General features: G+C 54.6%; 1 protein-coding gene across 1 annotated transcript in view; it reads left to right on the top strand.

Moving 5' to 3' along the window:
• Positions 1-20,507, top strand: part of MYOM3 (myomesin 3) — a 38,148-nt gene extending 17,641 nt beyond the window's left edge. The window contains exons 15-36 of the mRNA XM_040979749.1: positions 891-1,065; positions 3,730-3,851; positions 4,174-4,361; positions 4,532-4,658; positions 5,053-5,231; positions 7,278-7,392; positions 7,821-7,977; positions 9,590-9,699; positions 9,926-9,970; positions 10,577-10,713; positions 12,620-12,764; positions 12,890-12,949; positions 13,216-13,283; positions 14,247-14,357; positions 16,153-16,240; positions 16,650-16,688; positions 16,983-17,091; positions 18,207-18,370; positions 18,565-18,601; positions 18,785-18,807; positions 19,362-19,417; positions 20,244-20,507. Coding sequence (XP_040835683.1) covers positions 891-1,065; positions 3,730-3,851; positions 4,174-4,361; positions 4,532-4,658; positions 5,053-5,231; positions 7,278-7,392; positions 7,821-7,977; positions 9,590-9,699; positions 9,926-9,970; positions 10,577-10,713; positions 12,620-12,764; positions 12,890-12,949; positions 13,216-13,283; positions 14,247-14,357; positions 16,153-16,240; positions 16,650-16,688; positions 16,983-17,091; positions 18,207-18,370; positions 18,565-18,601; positions 18,785-18,807; positions 19,362-19,417; positions 20,244-20,507 — 2,519 coding nt within the window. The remainder of the gene's footprint in view (positions 1-890; positions 1,066-3,729; positions 3,852-4,173; positions 4,362-4,531; positions 4,659-5,052; positions 5,232-7,277; positions 7,393-7,820; positions 7,978-9,589; positions 9,700-9,925; positions 9,971-10,576; positions 10,714-12,619; positions 12,765-12,889; positions 12,950-13,215; positions 13,284-14,246; positions 14,358-16,152; positions 16,241-16,649; positions 16,689-16,982; positions 17,092-18,206; positions 18,371-18,564; positions 18,602-18,784; positions 18,808-19,361; positions 19,418-20,243) is intronic.
• The last annotated feature ends 227 nt before the right edge of the window (positions 20,508-20,734 follow it).

Genomic DNA, 20,734 nt, shown 5'->3' with positions numbered 1-20,734 from the left:
GGTACATATCCAAGGCATTGCACAGTGGTTAGGTTTCAAGCTTATCCTTTTTCCATTGACTCTGAGGCAACACCAGCACACAAGGAAAGGTGGTCAGGGACAACTGAAAGGTGAGGCTCTGAAATTTAGAGAAAGCCAGATTGGGAAAGAGCAGGGCCTGCAGAGAGGGTGGGAATGCAGGCCTGAGACTGGCAGGAACAGGTCAGGGAACAGAAGGTGTGAGGAGCCACTGTTGGGCACATAGGGGTGATGAGGGCCACCAAAGAATGTGCAGGGATTGGGAAGGAAGCAGCCTTGGATGCTCATACACCTGCCAGCTGTGTGTCATCCACTCATCCTTCAACCAAGGTACACCAGGCAGCGCCCACTCAGGGGGTCAGGAAAAGTCAGCACAGTTCTGAGGGAAAAGAACCAAGTTTTCTTCAGACTGAAGAAGAAAGCTGTTAGATGTGATAACTTCAGAGAGAGGGGCTGTACCAGTCACTTTAGGTTACTGCTATGATCTCCCTGGGAAAGCGAACGTACACGGACAAAAGTTTTGTTCAGCTCACAGCTTGAGGTTGGTGCACGCTCCGCAGCAGGTGGCAGAACACAGAGAGTTCAGAGAGAGGATGTGTGGTGAGCTGGGAAACAGACAGAAAGGTGGAGCCCAAACTCTGGCCTTCACAGCCACCCTCCTGGGCCGACTCAGGAGTTCACAGGAGACCCAGCTTCCACATACATACCCCACCCTTCTCCCCAGGAAGTGGAGAGACCTCAACCCAAAGCTGCCTGCCTCCCTGGGCCTGGGGCTCCTGCATCACCCCCTGAGTGCCAAGGGGCTCCTTGCTGCCCCCTCACCCCACCCACTGGGTCCTCAATCACCTCACCCAGCCCTCTCTGCTTTTCAGCTACGCTCCCTCCCCCAGCTCAAGTTCAAGCTCTCCGAGACACGCAGACATCTGTCTCCCTGGTCTGGGAGCCAGTGGATGCAGGCTCCGAGCTGCTGGGCTACTACATTTATGCCCGGGAGGTGGGGTCGGCGGAGTGGCAGACGGTCAACAACAAGCCCATCCAGGACAACAGGTAGGACAGCCCTTGAGGGAGGGCCTATTATGAAAGTGCAGCTTCCTGCTCCCCGGGACAAGAATCCCTGGGACACCATTCCCTGGTCCAAACACTATCCGGAGCACCCACACGCACACAGCAGGTCACCTGGGTCTTAGAACATGTGTCGTGGGTGCATGCATGATGCATGTGCAGGACTGTCATTTCTTAGCATGTTTCACAGGAAGGATTCCCAGCTCACAGCGCTAATTAGTTGCCCACATTCCCTACACTAGTGGAGGGGCTGGGACTTGAACCTGACAGTCTCTTTTCCAACAAACACTCCATGCAGGACTCCGCATGTGGGGATGGCTATGACTGGGCCCTTCTGGAAGCTTCAGAGTCACAGATAGGTGGGTGGGGGTAGAGTGGGAGGGTGCAGGGCAGCCAGAGAGGGCTGGTTCAGTCTGCACACCCACCCTGCCTCCCTGTCTGTGGTGTCCTGCAGGCAGAACTAGCCTTCTCTGGGCCTGTCCCTTCCTCCATGGGCTGGAAGGGTGGGACAGTGGACCTGTCCTCTTGACCTTCCAATTCCCACTGTGCTCAGAAGACCCCTTCCTGAGATCCTTAGGTGAGGCCCAGGCTGCTGGGCCAAGCCTCTAGCAGGCTGAACCATCCAGATTTCGACCAGTTAGCTCAGAATCAAGCTTACCCCAAGAATAAGACTTTCTCTGCTTGCATTCCCAGATGTTAACGGGGGAGAGGTGTCATTGTGAATGCAAACTTGCCATGGCAGGGACATGTTCCCCCAACCAGGGCCACAGGCTCCACTGGCAAATCCAGAGAACGGAGCATATGTGGGTGTGTCATCTGCCCCAGGTTTTAGCAGGAGGGCTGAGGGCATGAGGGGCAGCCACCTGGACTATATGGCTTGGTGTGTGTACAACAGGGTGGCCACACCCCTGAGAGCCCAGCGCACAGCTGGGCCTCACCAGTGTCTACTTGAACAAATGAATTAATGAGGGACTAAGGATGGAGGGATGAATGAATGAATGGATGAATGGAGGGATGAATCAATGAATGGAGGGATGAATCAATGGCTCAGCGGCAAGTGGGCAGGTGGTATGCTGGTGCTTGGGAGACCTAGCTCAGGTCCAGGATGCACCCCAGTAGGCTGTGGGCTCTGGGCATACCTCTACCCTAGCTGAAACAGAAAGTTCAACCCACAAGGGCCCTTCCCACAGCCTCATATCCAAGACTTTCTGCTCAGCCCCCAGCCGAGTCAGGGGTGAGAGCAGAGCCCTCCTGAGGGGAAGGTGCAGACTGTAACCTGTACAGCCATCTCTCACTTAAAGCATCATTTCCATCTCCTGTCCACAAGACCTGTCTGTCCACAAGGCCAGGTGCACCTGTTTAAGTACCTCCCTCCCCCCTCCAGCTGCTTCCTCGCTCCCTCTCCCTTTCCACGTGGGCAGGGGGATCGAGGCTTTGTGGCATCCACTGCCAGTGGGACTTAACTCCTCGGAACCCCCACCCCTGGAACCGCTGGCTAAGAGGAACTCCCTATGAAGCAAGACGTGAAGCTGGAGCGAGACCCACAATTTGGGTTTGATTAAGAAGGGGTTGGGATGTGCGGTGACATGCAAGCTAATCCTTCATCTGCAACTCCAGCATCCCATCTGTGCACCCATTCAAGTCCTAGCTGTTCCACTTCTGAACCAGCTCCCTACTGATGGTCTGGGAAAGTAATAGAGGATGGCCCAAGTCCTTGGGTCCCTACAGCCATGTGGGAGAGCCAGAGAAAGTTTTTGGCTCCCAGCTTCGGACAGGCCCATCTCTGGCCATTGCAACCATTTGGGGGATGAACCAGTGGATAGAAGATCTCTCTCCCTCCCCCTTTCGGTAATTCTGACTTTCAAGTAAAATAAATAAATTTTTTCTAAGGAGGGGAGTGAAAGAAGAAAAAGTTTTCTTTTTTAAAAATAAATTTATTTATTTGAAAGACAGAATGTAGAGGGGGGAGGGAAGAGACAGAGAGACAGAAAAAGAAAGAGAGAAAAGAGAGAGAGAAAATGCTTCCATCCAAATGTCCATAACAGCTTGGGCTGATACGAGCCAAAACCAGGAGTCAGGAGCTCCTTCTGAGTCTCCCATGTGGGTGGCCAAGGCCCAAGCACCTGGGTCACCCTCCATGCCTTCTCCCACTTTAGCAGGGACCTAGACTGGAAGCAAGGCAGCCAGGCCCTCTGATACAGGATGCCAGCATCACAACAAGCAGATTAATCCATCGTGCCACAGCATCAGTTCTTCCCCAAGCCAGAGTGCCCAGTGCATCTCTGGATGGTGATGCTTGCTGGGGGTGTCTGCAAGGCCTCCATGCTTTTATCCCAGCATGGGTGCACACAGCAGCAGCCATTTGTTCTTTGTAAAGGATGCCCCAAAGCCCAGAGGCTATGCTGCTGAGCTGTGGGATGGAGCTGGCTGCCTTCCCCTCAGTGAATGTTACCCCAGATTGCACCGCTACAGGCTCTGGCAATGTTGTCCTGGGTCTAGCACCATGTAGACCCTAGTTCCTGCTTCTTGGAACCCTCAGAACTCATGGTACAGGAGGTCACTCATTCTACTAGGGGATTCTAGAAGGCTCAGGAATGTCTCCAGGCTGCTAAGGCCACCACTGCTAAGGGCTGTGTTTTCCTCCACCAGGTTCACAGTACCCGGGCTGAGGACCGGCAGGGAGTACGAGTTCTGTATCAGGTCCGTCAGCGAGGCTGGGGTGGGTGAGAGTTCAGCCCCCACCGAGCCCATCAGGGTCAAGCAGGCTCTGGGTAGGTACATGGGCAACCCCGGGCTGCTCAGCAGGTTGGGGACTCAGAGAACATTTCTGGGAGGGATCAGCCCCAGCCACCAATGGGGTATGCATCCTTGAAGGGCCCAGCAGCTGGTGCTGACCCTCCCACCCCCTTCCTGGGAAGAGGCCTGGTCAGCTCAGAGGGCAGGAGCGAGGAAGCCCACAAAGCCTCCAGGACAAGGATGTTCAGCCAGAACCCCCTGGAGCTGGGTTACAGGGAACACCTGGGAAGCATCCTATTCCCACAGGCCCCTTCCCCACCAGGTCCAAGCCAGCCACCCCTGCTTGCCTCCCCATAGCTACCCCATCTGCCCCATACGACTTTGCCCTCCTGAGCTGTGGGAAGAATGAAATGGTCATCGGGTGGAAACCCCCAAAGCGTCGTGGAGGGGGCAAGATCCTGGGCTACTTTCTGGACCAGCATGACTCAGAGGAGCCAGACTGGCACCCGGTCAACCAGCAACCCATCCCCAGCCGGGTGTGCAAGGTGAGGCTGGTACAGAGGGAAGCCCTGGGCTGGAGGCCATAGTTCTGGCCTCTGGTCAAGGGCAGGACACACTCCAGCAGTCCTGCTTCAAGCACCACAGGGAGCTCAGACTCTGGATTCCTCACCTGCCCCAGCTTCCATCTTTATAGCTTGCATCTCTGTTCTTCAAGGTCAGTAACCTCTGTGAAGGCCACTTCTATGAGTTCCGGGCCCGGGCGGTAAATTGGGCAGGTGTTGGTGACCTGTCGGAGCCCAGCAGCCTGTTTGAGTGCAAAGAGTGGACGATGCCACAGCCAGGTGAGGACCCAGAGGTCTAGGCACAGTCCCTCACTGTCTCTCATGGCTCCAACAGAGCCAACAAAAAGAGCGTGCACTCGGAATGCTCTTACACACACTGGGCTCTCACAGCCCTGGCCTTCCACCCACCGACCCTGTGTCCCCTGCCACAGGCAGCCTCCCAACTCTGCTACTTGACACTGACTCTGGCCACGGTTAAGGTGACCAAAGGGTCACAGTTTTTTAGGGGCCATTTAAACATCCCACAGCCAGAAACCCCCTTGATCCTGGATGCCCAGGGTGGCTGGCGACCCCACATGGCACACTACTCCCTCATCCAAGCCTCACTCCTGAGTGTCCAAGGAGGGACACTCACAGCCTTGCATGTCTCTGCCCCGTCTCTCATCTCCTGCAGGGCCCCCCTACGACCTACGGGTGTCAGAGGTACGGGCAACCTCCCTGATGCTGCAGTGGGAGCCCCCACTGTACACGGGTGCTGGGCCAGTCACAGGCTACCAAGTCAGCTTCCAGGAAGAAGGCTCTGAGCAGTGGAAAGTGGTCACCCCAGGTCCCGTCGTCGGTACCCACCTGAGGGTGAGTCCCCACTCTGTCATGTTCTGGCCAGCTGAGCCTTCTGCTGGACATGGCAGAACATCAAGGCTGAAACAACCTTCACGGTCACTTCCTCACTGAATGGCACAGAAGGCTAGAGAGGCAGAGTAACTTACCTGGGGTCACACTGAAAACTGGTAGTAAGTCTGGCCAACTGCTGAACTTCCTCAGCTCCATGCTGGGCGGGCTCCCCTAAAAACTCACCTGACAGCCGCCAAGTAGGTCAGCATTTTTCACCTGTGTGTCTTGACTCACATGGTGCTAAAGCAATAACAAGGCGGCTGTGCAGAGTCCCCAGGACAGCACCACCCACTGTGCCATTGTCTACAATGGCAAAGCTGGAGACAAGCTAAATGCCCATCAGCTGACGGTGCTGAACTTCATTGTGGTGTAGCCTTCCAGCCAAGTCCAGGCCCAGATCCCACAGAGAACAAGATGGTGTAGGGGGTAAACAAGGATGGGGGTGGGTAGTGCAGGTGCTGTTCAATTTGCTGAGGAACCTATCGGAGGTGGAAAATACTGCCAAGCTGGAAATGCATTAAACACCCCTGACCAATCCCACTCAGCCCAGCTCAGCCACACAGCCACACAGCCACACAGAGTTTCCATCTGCTGGCTCATTCCCCAGATGCCCACAATGGCTGGGGCTGGCCCATGCTGAAGCCAAGAGACTGGAACTCCTTCCACGGTCTCCCATGTGGATGGCAGCGGCCAAAATACTTGGGTCATCTTCTGCTGTTTTCCCAGGCACATTGACTAGGAGCTGAATCAGAAGTGAAACAGCTGAGATATGAACTGGCACTTACTGGGGATGCTGGCATCACAGGTGGCGACTTTACCCACTGTGCCACAACATTGGTCCCAGAGGCTAATTTTTAAGTTGACCATTTAGGTATGGCCTATGAATGATGTTATAAATATCCAATGGTCCTTAGCAAAGAAAAGTTTCCCTACCTATGGTGTCCCCTCACTGCCCCACAGCTGACCAGAAGCTGCCCTCACTGCCCAGCATTGCTGGAGAACAGCAGGCAATGTAGGGAGACATCCAAGTTCAAAATTCAGAGCGAGGTCTCAGCTGACTGACAGTAGCTTTGACACTGTTGTAGCATCATAATGCTAGTCTCCCATGAGTCATGAACCCCCGAGGTACATGTGGATGTGAACACACATTTGTCACATGGGTATCAGCAAAACAAAAGCCAGAGTTGTCTAGACTCATGCTCGATAGTGTATTATGTGGAGAGCTAGATTTTGTTGTAGGTCAAATACAGAAACTTGGATGCAGATATGACAGTGCTTGCAAAAGCTTGCAGGAATCAAAGTTAGAAGACAAGCTTAATTTTGTGAAGAAAAAAAATTGAAACCCATACCTGGAAGATGGATCCTCAAAAAGTCCATGGATTAAATGAACAAAGATGAATAAGAGCCAGTATTGTGGCATAGTATCCCATATGGTGCCAGTTCATGTCCTGGGTATTTCACTTCCAATTCAGTTCCCTGCTAATGTGCCTACAAAAAGTAATGGCAGGTGGCCCAAGTCCTTGGGCTCCTGCACCCATGTAGGCCACTTAGGAAACTCCTTGACTAATTCAGGTGAGGGGCGTGATGCTTCAGCAGGACTGGGGTGCTCAGTGGAGGGCTTTTCCAGGAAGCCTGGGGGAAACTGGGAAGATGGAGCAGCTGGGACTTGGTTGCTGGATGGGGAGGGTTCAAGCAGAGGCTATCAGAGGTGATCCTGGCTCTCTTGGATGTCAGACAGCGATGGAGAAATGAGGGAGGCAGGAAGTGGAGGAGGGGGAGGCTTTCCTGTTGGGAGGTGGATGGGGAGTGGATCCTCGAGTGGGTGGAGTTCAGGGGGCCACCTGCCAGGCCATAAACCAGATTGAGCTGCCCATCAAACAGCAGACATTAAAGCTCCAGGAAGGCTGTGCTCCAGGTCCCTTCCCCCAGGCAAGCTGTGCTCCCTTGGGGTGCCACAGTGAGTGATTCCCCCACTCAAAGCTCACTCTTCCCCTCCCCCTCCTCCAGGTGTCCGACCTGCAGCAAGGAAAGAGTTACTTGTTCCGGGTCCAGGCTCTCAACTCAGCTGGCCTGGGGCAGCCATCGATGCCCACTGATCCCATCCTCCTAGAAGACAAGCCAGGTGGGGTGTCCAGAGAGAGCCAGGGCACCCTGTTGGGTAGGGAGCAGAGAGGAGCAGCAGAAGGATGTACTGCAGAGCCCCTCTCCCTGTCTGGCCACAGTCTCTTCTGCTCCCTGCTCTCCCTCACTCTGTTCACCCGGGTGGATGCTGAGACAGGAGCATGGCTGTTCCCCGTGGCACAGCCGTGGATCCATCCCTTGTGAGGTATCTCCGTGTAAAGCACCCTGGTCTCAGCTGCTGTATGTGGGCTGGCCTGTCTCAGCTCCTCAAGCCCTCTCCCACTACATCCGCACCAGGTGCTGGACTTGGTCCTCATCCTGCCGTGGGAGAGATAGCCCACCATGCTTCAGGAATGAGGGGTGGGAAGAGCCGAGCCTGTGTGTCATTTACCAAGGCCCAGTGCCCCCTCCCTTGGGTTTCACCCTCAGATGCCCACGAGATAGAGGTCGGCGTGGATGAAGAAGGCTTCATCTACTTGGCTTTCGAAGCTCCCGAGGCCCCTGACTCCTCCGAGTTCCAGTGGTCCAAAGACTACAAGGGCCCACCGGACCCCCAGAGGGTCAAGATCGAGGATGGAGTTAACAAGTAAGTGAGGGGGGGCCCTGCACTGTTGGAAGAGGGGGCAGAAGCTGGTACACAAGACCACCAGAGGGACCCATGGGCAACGATGTGCTGAGAGGGGGAGGGGTCTGGCTCTGAGGATGCTGCCTGTTAGGATGAGAGGGGCACAGTTAAGGGGCTCAAAAAACAGTACATTCACTCCTTTGGAAATACTTATTTGTGTTTTTCTAAATGTATTTATTTGAAAGGCTGAGTTACTGAGAGAGAGGTCTTCCATTAACTAGTTCACTTCCCAAATGCCTGCAATGGTCTGAGCTGTGCCAGGCCGCACCCAGGTGCTTCTCCTGGGTCTCTCACATTGGTGCAGGGGCCCAAGCACTTGGGTCACCTTCTGCTACTTTCCCAGGCACATTAGCAGGGAGCTGCATTGGAAGGTGAGTAGCCGGGTCTCTAGCCAGTGCTCATACAGGATACCAGCAAGGCAGGTAGAGGCTCAAACTGCCGCTGGCCCCTGGTGATCTTTCTTTGTAAGGAACTGTGTGTGCTCTGCCTCAGTCTCCCCTCGGAGAGACTCAGTCCTTGGTTTCCAGTTGCTCTCACAAACTCTGCGGGATCAGCTCTGTGACCACAAGACACCCAAGAGACACTGCTTCTAGGGAGAGATATACTTGAGCTCATGGCTTTGGAGGTGCTCAGCCCAGGAGGGGCTGGCCCTGGGTCTGTTGTCCCCTTGCAGAGTCCCAAGGTGAGGCAGAATACCACGTGGCAAGACGGAGTACCCAGGCCCCCTCCTTATAAAGCCAGCAGGACTCTGTCATGGGGCATCCACCCTCAGCATCCAGATCCAATCCAGTCTCCCAAAGGCCCTGCCTTTAAACTCCATTACTGGAGTACATTTCCGCCTTTCCCTCTCTGTCAGCTCATGACTTCATTTTGTTTTAATGCTTTATTTGAAAGACAGTGAGAGAGAGAAAGAAATGTTGTCTACTGGTTTACTCCCTGAAAAGGTCATAACAGCCCAGGCTGAATCAGGCCTGGAACTCCATCTACCTCTCCCAGGTGGGTGGCAGGGGCTCAAGTATTTGGGCCATTGTCTGATGCTTTCCAGGAGTATTAGCAGACAGCTGGATCAGAAGTGGAACAAACAGGACACAGAACTTGAACCAGTGCTCACATGGGATGCCAGAGTCCCAGGTGGCAGCTTAACCCACTGCACCACAACACCCATCCCTCTACTCATAACTTTAGAGTCCAAATTCCACCAAGAGTTCTGGAGCCCAAGGCTGCTCAAGCCATCACAGCTTCCTTGTGGAGAGCTGGGTTTGGAGGCAAGGACCTCTGCCCCAGGAGCTCTTGACCTCAGCTGTGACCCTCAGAGACAAAGCCAATCCCCCGAGGCCTGTGAGGACAGGGTGAGACACCAGCAGGGAGCCTGTGTCCCAGGGCCTGGCTGGCATTACAGGAGCCAGGTCTTAGGGGTGCCCCGGAAGCATCCTCTCCCCTCCCTGCCTGCTTCCTATCTTGGACAAAATCTGGGGTGAGACTGAGAGCTGCCGGAGCTGAAAGAGAACTCTCACTCCCTCCCGGGCTTCCAGTGCCCAGTCCCCAGGAGCCTCTGCTCTGCCCTCTCTGCCAGGTCCAAGATCATCTTGAGGGATCCAGGTCTCGAGGACGTGGGCACTTACTCAGTGGTAGTGACTGATGCCGATGGAGACATCTCCGCAAGCCACACGCTGACCGAGGAAGGTGAGGTCCCTCGTCCCCTCTACCTTCCCAAGAGGGACAGGATAGGGAGGGGGGCACATGAGCTAGGTCTTAGTCTCAGGGAGACAGAATCCATGCCCAAGGCCAAGACCCATGGTGTCACCAGTGGCCCCTGGGAGCAGGAGCTCCTCCATCGCACGTGGTGTCATAGCACAGCATCTGGGTGCCTTCCACCTGCAGAGCTCACTCTGGTTTCTTCCTCACCCAGAGCTGGAGAAGCTGAAGAAGCTGAGCCACGAGATCAGAAACCCAGGTAAGCTGAGCCACCACCAGCCTCATACAGCTCCCAGCGAGACCATTGAGCAGCCCTGAGTCTGGGTGGGAGGAGAAAAATCCCTGGGGGGCAAGAGTGGGGAGAGGGAAGAGACAGAGACCAGGGAGTTTCCTGAAAGAAAAGGGCTGGCACCAGGGAGCCAGCGGGGTGCAGGAGGGCAAGGTGGCCAGGGGCTCCCTGGAATCACTGGAGCTTTGCAGTCATTTGGGCTGTGAAGGCTGAACCTCTGCTTGGCTGCACGGAACTGCCCAGGGGTGGGGCAGGTTAGTGTGCGCCCCCAAGACTGGCCACACATGAGAGTCACCCCCAAAGCCTTCCAAAGTCTCCACACCCTGGCCATGCCCAAGACACATCTGAGAGTGGAGCCCAGGCAGCAGAAGTCCCTGGCATCCACTGCTCAGCCCGACAAGTTGAGTACTAGGGCCCCAGAGCCCCTGGGAAGAAGCTTGGCCAAGACTATGTCCAGAGGGTCCTTGCGGACTTCCCTAGGTCAACAACACACCCCGGGTGCAGTTGTTGGGGAGAAGGACAGGGTTGAGCACACCCCACCCACTCCCCTTCCCCCTGCCCTTTCCTATCTGCCAGTGATCAAGCTGATCTCCGGCTGGAACGTGGAGGTCCTAGAGCAGGGACAGGTGAGGCTCTGGCTGGAAGTGGAGAAGTTGTCTCCGGCTGCAGAGCTGCACCTCATCTTCAATGAGAAGGAGATCTTCAGCTCGCCGGTAAGAGGCACTTGGGGCCCCCAAGTGATGCACCTGCTCCCAGGTATAACTCACCCCCATCCCCTGCAGTGATGCTCCATGGCAAGACCCTCATCTACCCGTGAACATTCCTCTCTGGCCATCCCTGGGTGGGGATGCTGCTCCCAGTGGCCGGTTTGAAGGACATGCCCACAAATAAGTTCCCATGCTCTCCACAACATGTGGACCTTCCACCAGACTGAAGATTAAAAAAAAACCTGCATACATACTAAGAATTATGAAGGCCCAGACTCTCACTTGTTTTGGTTTCACACACAAAGCCTTTTTGCATGGTTTTGGTTGCTGCTGTTGTTGTGTTCATTTGATGATTCGTTTATTCATTTGAAAGGTAGAATGACAAAGAAAGGAGAGAGAGAGAGAGAGAGAGAGAGAGCGCTTCCTTCTACCAGTTTACTCCCCCAAAAAGGCTGCAACAAGCAGAGATGGACCTGAGGCCCGGAGCCTAGGACTATCCTGGTCTCCTACATGGATGGTAGGGTCCCAAGGACTTGGCCATCTTCTGCTGTTTTCCCAGATACATTCACAGGAAGCTGGATCGCAAGTGGAATAGCCGGTACACAAGCGGGTCCTGGCTCCAGCTTGCGATGCCAGGCAGTAGCTTTATTCGCTGTCTCGTAATGCCAGCCTCTTGTAGTTTTAATACACATGGATAGAGAACATCAGAGAACATCCACATTTCATTCTGTTGGCCGCTCGCCTAGGCTTACCCAGTGCCGCTTGCAGTCTTTTTGCCTCTCTTCCATACAACCCATTACAAATCAATGTGGCACAAACAAGGCTCCATGCAAGCATGTATGTCCTGAAATGCATTGTTTTATTTCAACTGCCTTTTATACCCTCTCAACAGAGCATTATACTGATTTGATCTAAAATCGTATTGTAGACATATGGTATTAGATCAAGCCCTGTGAATTGTGATTTTTCAATTACTTTTGCAGCAAATGTGATTCCATTCTGCGGTTTGATCTGCTTTGTTTGTGAATTTCCTCTCCAAATGGCAAGACAGCCATCTGTGTCCTGGGGAGAGGAGCACGGGGCCTACCCGGCAGAGGAGCTCTGGGGAGATCTGCCCATCCGTGTGGGCTCTCCGACCTCAGGCAGGGCTCACCACTGCTGTGTGCCTCAGTGACCTGCATCTATACAATGGGCCTCATGAGAACAGATGAGAAAGTAGATGCGAGTGTTCTGAGAAGGTAGGGCAAGTGGCCCACAGAGTAAAAACCTCTCCGTTCCATGCAGATTAAAACTGCAAAAAACTCTGCATATGCACCTGCCTTGGAGAGTAGATTTGAAAGTGCCACATAGAGACAGCGCCATAACCTCCAGCACTCGCCACGTGGTCCAGGAAGGGTCACCAGGAGTTTAGAATGTACTCTTGGGGGCTCATCAGCTGCCCCTTGAGGGAAAAAAATCACAGGCCACTGCCTACACACACACACACACAGCCAGGCAGAGTAAGAGTGTGGAAACCAAACTCTAAAACTGCTAAAAGTAAGTGACATCAAAAAGGATAATGTGACCACAGCGATTGCATCATCCCTCGGGCCAGCAAGTCTGTAGCTGCTTCTGAAATGACTGCACATTTGAGGGGTTACTTTTTTGTCCACCAAAGAGTAGAAAATTACCCCAAATGTGGCAGAACGAGGGCTGGAAGCTGATTATCAAACTGTGGTTAACTCACTCAGTGTGCGCCTCCCCTTTACCTGCTGGGCCCTGGTGGGATTCCCAAGGATAGAGTGGGAACCCCCATTCTATATAGTCAGGGAAGGGCTCCCTGGGGACCACAGTCCTTGGAGACTGATGACTGTGCACCCTACAAAGGCGGAAGCACCAGAGGCCTGTGTGCCCTTGTGCCCCCTCCCTGCAGAACCGTAAAATCAATTTCGAGCGAGAGAAAGGCCTGGTAGAAGTGATCATCCAGAACCTCTCAGAAGACGACAAAGGGTCTTACACTGCCCAGCTGCAGGACGGCAAGGCCAAAAACCAGATCACCCTGACGCTGGTGGACGACGGTCAGTCCACACCCCTGGCCTTGTCCTTGGCCTCTGGGGCCTGCTGTGCGCACCCCACATCCTGCCCTTGCCTCCTCTATAGACCCCAGCTCCCAGCTAATCCCAGGTCCTCCCCCGGTTTGCAGATTTTGATGCACTGCTGAGGAAGGCGGATGCTAAGCGGAGGGACTGGAAGAGGAAGCAGGGTAAGCTCTGGCATCCAAACTTTGCAAGAGAACAGGGGAACTGGGGTAATGGGGCCACACGAGTGTGCCCTGATGTCTGTCTAGTTCTGTCCCAAGGCTACAACAGTCAACATAGACCCAGTCCTGAGATTGGCCACCCCCTTTAACTTTGCCTCCTTCCAGTCCCCACCCTGGTGGGAACAGCATCCTCAAGCTCCCTGATCCAGCCTCCAGGGGGCATCCCAGCTGGACAGGATGGGCAGACATGGCTTGTCTATCACTGGCAGGTCCCTATTTCGAGGAACCTCTGCAATGGAAGGTCACGGAGGACTGCCAAGTGCTGCTGACGTGCAAGGCAAGTGCACACCCCACCTCTGGCCCTGCTGCTGCCCAGTGGGGGCAGGACTTGGAGACTGGTCCAGAGTCAGAGGCCTGCCCTGCCCATCCCCTAAAATACTATCCCCTGAGCTTAGCTGGCCCACATCCAGGGCAAGCAGCCCAGCAGACTCCACTGAACCCCAACGCAAAGCCCCCTTAAAGAACCTCAGTGACAGGGTCAGTGTGGGGCGTGTCCACCTCCCAGAAGCTCTGGAGGGGCTCCATGTCACCAGGGTTGATGCCCACCAAGGATCCCTGTGTTTAAGCCTTGCCAGACATGGTACCCCAGGCGGCCTGGTACTGTCTGTTGTCATCTCTTCACTGTCCTCGGAGAATTCAGTGTTCCTGGCTCACTTTATGGGTGAGGAAACGAGGAGGGAACTAGCTCAGACTGGCACACAGGTGCTACCCAAGTCTACATGACTTCAGAAGCCCAGGCCCTGCTCAGCAGCCTGCAGCCTCTTTAAGGAACAAAACCCTCAGGGTGAGAGGGGTGCCCACTGCCTGCACCTGCACACAGTAACCTCGAAACCCCTGCCTGGTACTGGACACATGGAGGAGAAGAAGCCACCTCCTTGGGCCTCTGGGAGCCAAGAGGCCAGGGCAGGGTCCCTGCAAAGTCGCTCAGCTCACACGTGATTGAGAAGGGTAGGTGGAGGGCATTCTGGGGTATCTCCAGGAAGACTTCCTGGAGGAGGTTGCATCTAATTGAGCAAATAGAGAAGAGCAGGGCTCCAGAGGCCAGGGGCACACTATTAGCAGAAGTCCAGAGCCTGGAAGCCAGCCAAGGTAGCACATGGGGTGAAAAAGGAGATGGGGCCCGAGAGCGTGAGGATGGTGCAGGAGGAACATGGGTTTATGAAAAATCTCTGATGAGCTGAGCTTCCGCTTGGAGAGAGGGAAAGCTTGATGGAGTCTCCTCATTCTCTGCCTTCCCCAGACAACCAACACCAAGAAGGAAACTCGCTTCCAGTGGTTCTTCCAGAAGAGGGAGGCCCCGGCTGGACAGTACGACCCGGAGACTGGGAAAGGAGTTCTGTGCATTGAAGAGGTGAGTGTGATTCCTGCACTTGCAGCTGTCAGGCGCATGCTGGGCAGTGCCCGGAACACAGGGCTGGGAGTCCACAGCCTGCCCAGGATTGGGCAAGGCAGGTGAGCACTCCTGCTGGTGCAACATTTCAGAACCTCAGGAATGAGGATGGCATTGTGGTGTGTGTGGCCAGTTAAACTGCTGCCTACAACACAGCATCCCATGTGGGCACTGGTTCAAATCCCAGCTGTCCCACTTCCAATTCAGCTCCCTACTAATGTGCCTGGGAAAGCAACTGAGGTTGGCCCAAGTGCTTGGGTCCCTGCACTCATGTGGGAGACCCAGCCATGACCATTGTACTCATTTGGATAATGAACCAGCAGGTGGAAGATCTGTAACTCTGCATTTCAAATAAACAAAATGAATGACTCTTTAAAAATAAAAGGAACAGGTAAATTATATTATATGCAGTATTCTTAAAAATCAAAGTTAATGCAAAAAAAAAAAAAAACACCCAGCCAAATTTCCCATGGCAATGGGATCAGTGTCCCTGGGTTTTCCCTTTGCTGCAGATCCTGTCCAGGCCCTTCCCCTGACTGTGCAGCCCAGGTGGCACCTGCAGCCTCAGGGAGTCCTGGACTAGGCAGGAGCCGAATACAGGACTTGTTGGTTCCCTGGTGCAGCCACTAAGCTCTGCGGCCTCACCCAGCACCAGAGGGAACCAGAGTAAACCAGCTCTGCTGACCCGGAAGGAAACAGTGACCTCAGGTCTTCTCCAGACACTGCGTCTAGCCCTGGGTCACCACTGGACAAGCTCCTGGAAAGGGACATGGCTTCAGGCAGGTTCTCTGTAGCCGAGGGGTTTGGCTACGATCCTGGTACCACCAGGGCTGAGCCACCTCCCCATCATCATTGCCACTGACACACAGAGATGGAGCAAGGATCAGGCCACTGTGTTACCAACAGGTTAAACTAAGTACCAAGAGACAAGGCAGCAAGCAGGGCCAGAGGACCAAAAGTCACTCCCACTGAACTCGCCGGATGTGGCTGAGACTTCAGAGCCTGCCTGGGTTGGGGGGTGATGGGTGCATGTGGAAAGGAAACAGGAGATTTTGGGGTTTATCCCCACATTTCCTGGGGTGAAACCTGGCTCCAACCCTCCGTCATAGAAAGTGTGTATTATAGAGGACTATGGTGGATTTCAACCTAAATATAAATTTGAATTCCATTTTTCCATGAGCTTTAAAAATATTTATTTTCATTTCATTTTAAAGACAAAGAGGGATTTTTTCTTCCATCCACTGCTTTGCTCCCCCAAATGCCTGCAACACCTAGGGCTGGACCAGACTGAAGCTGGGAGCCTGGAACTCCAGCCAGGTCTCCTGCATGGGCAGCAAGTGAGCCATTGCACATCAGCAGGCAGCTGGAATTGGAAGGGGAGTGAGGACCCAGCTCAGGCACTGTGATGCAAGGTGGAGGTGCCCCAAGTATCATCTTCGTTGCTGTGCCAAACGCCTGGCCACCCTGGAGGAGGGGCAGCAGGCAGAGTGGGCAGCAGGCACAGAGAAGTTCCACCTGAGTATGTGTTGTCTGCTGCTGCCTCAGCATTGCCAAGCCCAGACCCTCGCCAGGCAGCACTCCAGGGGGCCTGGAGCTGTAGCCCCCACAGGCTGCCCATCCCACATGGGTAAACTGAGACCCAGAAAAAGGAAGGATCACATTGGAGCGCACTCAGTCCTGGAGCCCAGGACTCCTGCTGCGCTGTCCCCATCTCCTCCTGCACCCCCAACACGATCCTCTCCCTGTTCCCTTCCAGCTGTCCCGAGAGGACAGGGGCATTTACAGAGCTGTGGTGGCAGACGAACGAGGAGAGGATGACACCCTCCTGGACCTCACCGGGGAAGGTAGGAGCTGGTGGGACTCACAGGGAGGCTAGGAGCAGGAGACGGTGATGTGAGCTGCAGGCAGAAACCTACAGGATCCCCATTATCACACGGGGAAGGTGAGGCACAGGAGGCCCAACAGTGTGGCCGCAGTTACACAGCAAGTCGGTGGTCGGGGCCTGGGGTGTGATTGACACCCGCAGCCTGGTGTCTCAGGGGGCCTGAGGTCCCTCCTGCGGCACAGCTGGTGAGGTGACTGCCCTGTGGACATGTCTGTCCTCCTCCTGCGTTGCGGTGGCTCAGGACAGAATGTGCCAGCCCCTCCCCCTGCAGAGCTCTGTGTTCCCAGAAAGCATCTTGAGAGCGCTACCAGTGTGTCCCCACTGCAGGGCACCCACACCAGCTGACTGTTCTCTCTGATTCCCTCCAGAACTGGACACAATCTTCACGGAGCTGGGCAGGATCGGGGGTAAGCAGCCTGTTTATGTCCAGTCTGGCCCACCTCTACCCACCCTGGTGCACTTCCACCCAGCCTGGCCTGCCTCCGCCCAGCCCAGCCCACTTCTGCCCAGCCTGACCCACCTCCACTTAGCCCATCCTGCCTGCACTCAGCCCAGCCCACCTGGCTATTCCAACGTGGCAGAGGAGCTCCGGCACCCTGATAGCACAGTTCCCCTCCACACCCTATCTCCCCAACATGAGGCCACTCAGACTGGCTCCTATCTATGCTGCCCAAAAACTCACCCTTCTCCTGTCTCTCCAGCCCTCTCTGCAACCCCCCTGAAAATCCAGGGCACTGAGGAAGGGATCCGGATATTCAGCAAGGTCAAGTACTACAATGTGGAGTACATGAAAACCACCTGGTTCCACAAGTAGGTTGACCTTGCCCAGGAGCCGTACCTGTGCTTGCAATAGTGGGGCCCTCCTCTCCTCCCATCCTGCCCAGTACTCCCAACAGAGCCCAGTCACAGGGTAGGGGTGGGGCAGCAGCAGGAGACACACAGATCTCTTGCTGGCCCTACTGCATTCTCCAGGGGAAGCTAGGACAGGGAGCAGCAGGCAGGAAGGGCTCTCCCAAGATCCTCCAGGGAAGATGGGAACTGTGATGATAGGAACACTTTTCTGGAACAGTCACAGCTATAGCAGGATCCCAGCCTCAGAGTTAACATCTAGGAACTAGGGAAGGGAGGGGAGCAGCCACAGGAAGAAGCAAGCAGTCAATGATTTGTGGTGTCCATGTGGGCTGTGCAGCCTCAGCAGACTTGGGCAACCAGGCTCAAGAGGGATGGTGCAGGCAGAAGGACCTGTGCAACTGAGAAGAAACTGAGGCCCAGAGCTTAAAGGCAGGACAGATGAGGATTCACACAGAGCCAGCCAGGAGTTACATTGTCCCAGAGAGCTGGAGAATAGAGCTGCCCCAGTCCTCGGCAGGTGCATGCCTCAGCCTTGTGGGGCAGACATCATTGCACCTGTTCTGTGGGGAAGGCCAGGCTGACGTGGTCAAGTTTGTCAAAGGAGTGAGAGGCAGGGGACAATGGTCTCCTTCCCTACCTGGCCAGAATGACCAAGTCCTGAACCCATCTATATGTGATACAACAAGGCCCAGAGGCATCACATTGATAGCCCAACACAGGGGACTTGGATCAGGTGTTTCCTAAAGGTTATGGAAGAGTTAGGGAGGTTTAAGAGGAAGAAATGATGAAGAGGCTCCTGGAGTGGCGGTCACTGACCCTGGAGGGACATTTGTTCAAGGTCCCAGGCTGCAGGAAATATCACAGACACAGCACTGCTGAGAGGTTGCTAAGACACACAAGCTGATTCATGAAGAGTTGGATGTGGAATGAACACACAGTTGCCTCGTAGTCAGAGGGTGGGATACATGTTTCTCATGAATGATCCCTACCCTGGGGAAAGAGAACCCGAGAGAGCAGGGTACACCGCAGACCCACAGGTGGCCAACTAACCGCTCCTCTGGCGACCCTCTCAGGGACAAACGCCTGGAGAGCAGCGAGCGGGTGAGGGCCGGCACCACCCTGGATGAGATCTGGCTACACATCCTCGACCCCAAGGATTCGGACAAGGGCAAGTACACACTGGAAATAGCTGCTGGAAAGGAAGTGCGGCAGCTCTCTACAGACCTCTCTGGGCAAGGTGAGCCACCCACACACCCGCCTGCCTACTGAGAAACTTGGGTAAATGGTATGAGTTTAGCAGGTGGGGATGCTCCCCCAGCCTCCCACCCGGGGCCTGGCCAGGCTTCCAAAGGGAGAACCATCAGGGCTGAGCTGTCCTTGGGGGTCACCCAGCAGAGGTGCTGACACTCACCTCCTCTGCCCTCCTCACAGCTTTTGATGATGCTCTGGCTGAACACCAAAGACTGAAGTGAGTATCCCACACTTTAAGAACCCCTCCAGGGTGTGGCCCTCCCAGTGACTCCCTCCCCCTTCCCCTGCCAGATCCACCCTGGACCTCTGTGCCTTCTCGGCTTCAGCCCCTTAACCCCAATCCCGGCAGGGCTGTCCCTGCATAAGCAAAACTACCACTGTTCCCATTTCTGTTTTTCAGAGCCTTGGCCATCATCGAGAAGAGTAAGTCCAGCTCTGGCTCTGCTTTTCTGAGTGATGCCAGGCAGGCCTGCTTCCCTGGGGCTCAAGGTTCTAGATCGGCTGCTTCATCTCCACTGCCCCCTGGGATACTGGGGACACCTGGATGGTGACAGCAGCTCCAAGGCAGTTAGATGCCTAAGGAGGTGGGAGATATGTTGAGATCATGGGTCTGGAAGTATGTAGCAAAGGCCTGTGGTGCCAAGGGGGCAACATGGATGCAACCCCAAAGGCAGGAGTCAGAGAACGAGCTGCAGCTGAGACTGTTGGGGACACCAGAATTTAACCTAACCCAGGACATAATCCCAATCACAGCAGGACACAACTTGGCCCCATGCACACAGGTACCAGCATGGAGACACACAATGTCCCATACCTCCTACTTCTGAAGCCCATGATGCTATTTTAAAGATTTCAGTCAAAGTGATGAAAATAGAACAGGAAGAAAACCTTGCTTGGGAATGCAGCTCAGCTCTGTAGGGACCTGCTTCTGGGAGCAGGTGGTAGAGAAATGCTCACCTCTGGGATCTCCATTCCAGATCGCGCCAAAGTGGTCAGGGGCCTGCCGGATGTGGCCACCATCATGGAGGATAAGGTACTGACTCTCCCTGGCCTTGGCCAGCCACCTACACTCATGTGCCCCCATGCACCCATTTGCAGGTTATGAACCATGGTGCTGAGTGGGCTCAAGAGCAAGCAAGGGCAGCCTGGCCAGCAGGGGTGACAGCCCAGGGACCCCCCACTTCAGCAATGGCATGGGGTATAAAGGACCTGTGTGGGTGCCCCACCCAGCTCTAGATAGCTCTGGGCTTCATGGACTTGTATCTGTGAACTTGGCTTTTCAGTGGAAACATCCCTACCAGCCCTTCTAGTCTTGCATTCTGCAAAGAGCTCACCTTGAGCCAGGCCCTCTTCCAACTCTGCTGCACATTTTGACTAATTTTACCATCAAGGCTTCTCCTGCGAGTGAGGATTCCTGGTCAAACTTAGGGCTGAGGGAGGTCCAGAGTGGTTAAGGCCACACAGCCTGACAGGACCTGGGCGTCCAACACTTTACACTGCAGCACGCTGTGTCAGTGCTTGTTGGAGAATGTTCAAACTTACTTTGTAAGTCATTTGTTCTAAAGCAATACCATCCACTTGCATGGTGAAATCATAATGACATTCATAGGACCAAAAAAAAAAACAGTAAAGCAAAGTAGGGAACAGATAATTGCTGATCTGAAATCCTAACAGATAAATATTCCCCAAGAAAGGCTGAGGCTGAAGAATGTGGAGTGAAAACAGAGCACTTCTCCCCTTTAAGGGCTACAATAACATGAGTTTAGCATGAGGAGCACCTTGCCCTGGGAGCTCTCTGGGGTCATGAAGTTGCCAAGTTCAAGGTGATGAGATGGTTCTCTTCCTGTCCATTGAAACAGACCCTGTGCCTGACCTGCATCGTCTCAGGGGACCCCTCCCCTGAGATCTCCTGGCTCAAGAATGACCAGCCTGTAGCCTTCCTGGACCGCTACCGAATGGAGGTGAAGGGCTCAGAAGTCACCATCACCATCGAGAAGGTCAACAGCGAGGACAGCGGGCGCTACGGGGTCTTTGTCAAGAACAAGTATGGCTCCGAGACGGGCCAGGTCACCATCAGCGTGTTCAAACACGGGGATGAACCCAAGGAGCTGAAGAAAATGTGACGGGCTCTCAGGCAGGGGTCACAGCTGGGCATGGGTCAGAGGGCAGGGCGAGGCTCTCAGGCAGGGGTCACAGCCGGGCATGGGTCAGAGGGCAGGGTGAAGGGAACAGGGGTAGGTGGGAGCCAGGGCACAAGGGAGAGGGTGGAGCAGATCTACTTAGAGGAAAAAGCAAAGACTTGGCCGGGTGGTGCAATTAGTACTGGACTTGGAATTGGAGACCCAGATAT

The sequence above is a fragment of the Ochotona curzoniae genome, unplaced genomic scaffold, assembly GCF_017591425.1.
Source record: "Ochotona curzoniae isolate NIBS_2020 unplaced genomic scaffold, NIBS_Ocur_1.0 contig_3255, whole genome shotgun sequence".
In the NCBI taxonomy this organism is placed as follows: domain Eukaryota; kingdom Metazoa; phylum Chordata; class Mammalia; order Lagomorpha; family Ochotonidae; genus Ochotona; species Ochotona curzoniae.
Note: the sequence above shows the minus strand (reverse complement) of the source record. Positions and strands in the feature narration are given on the sequence as shown.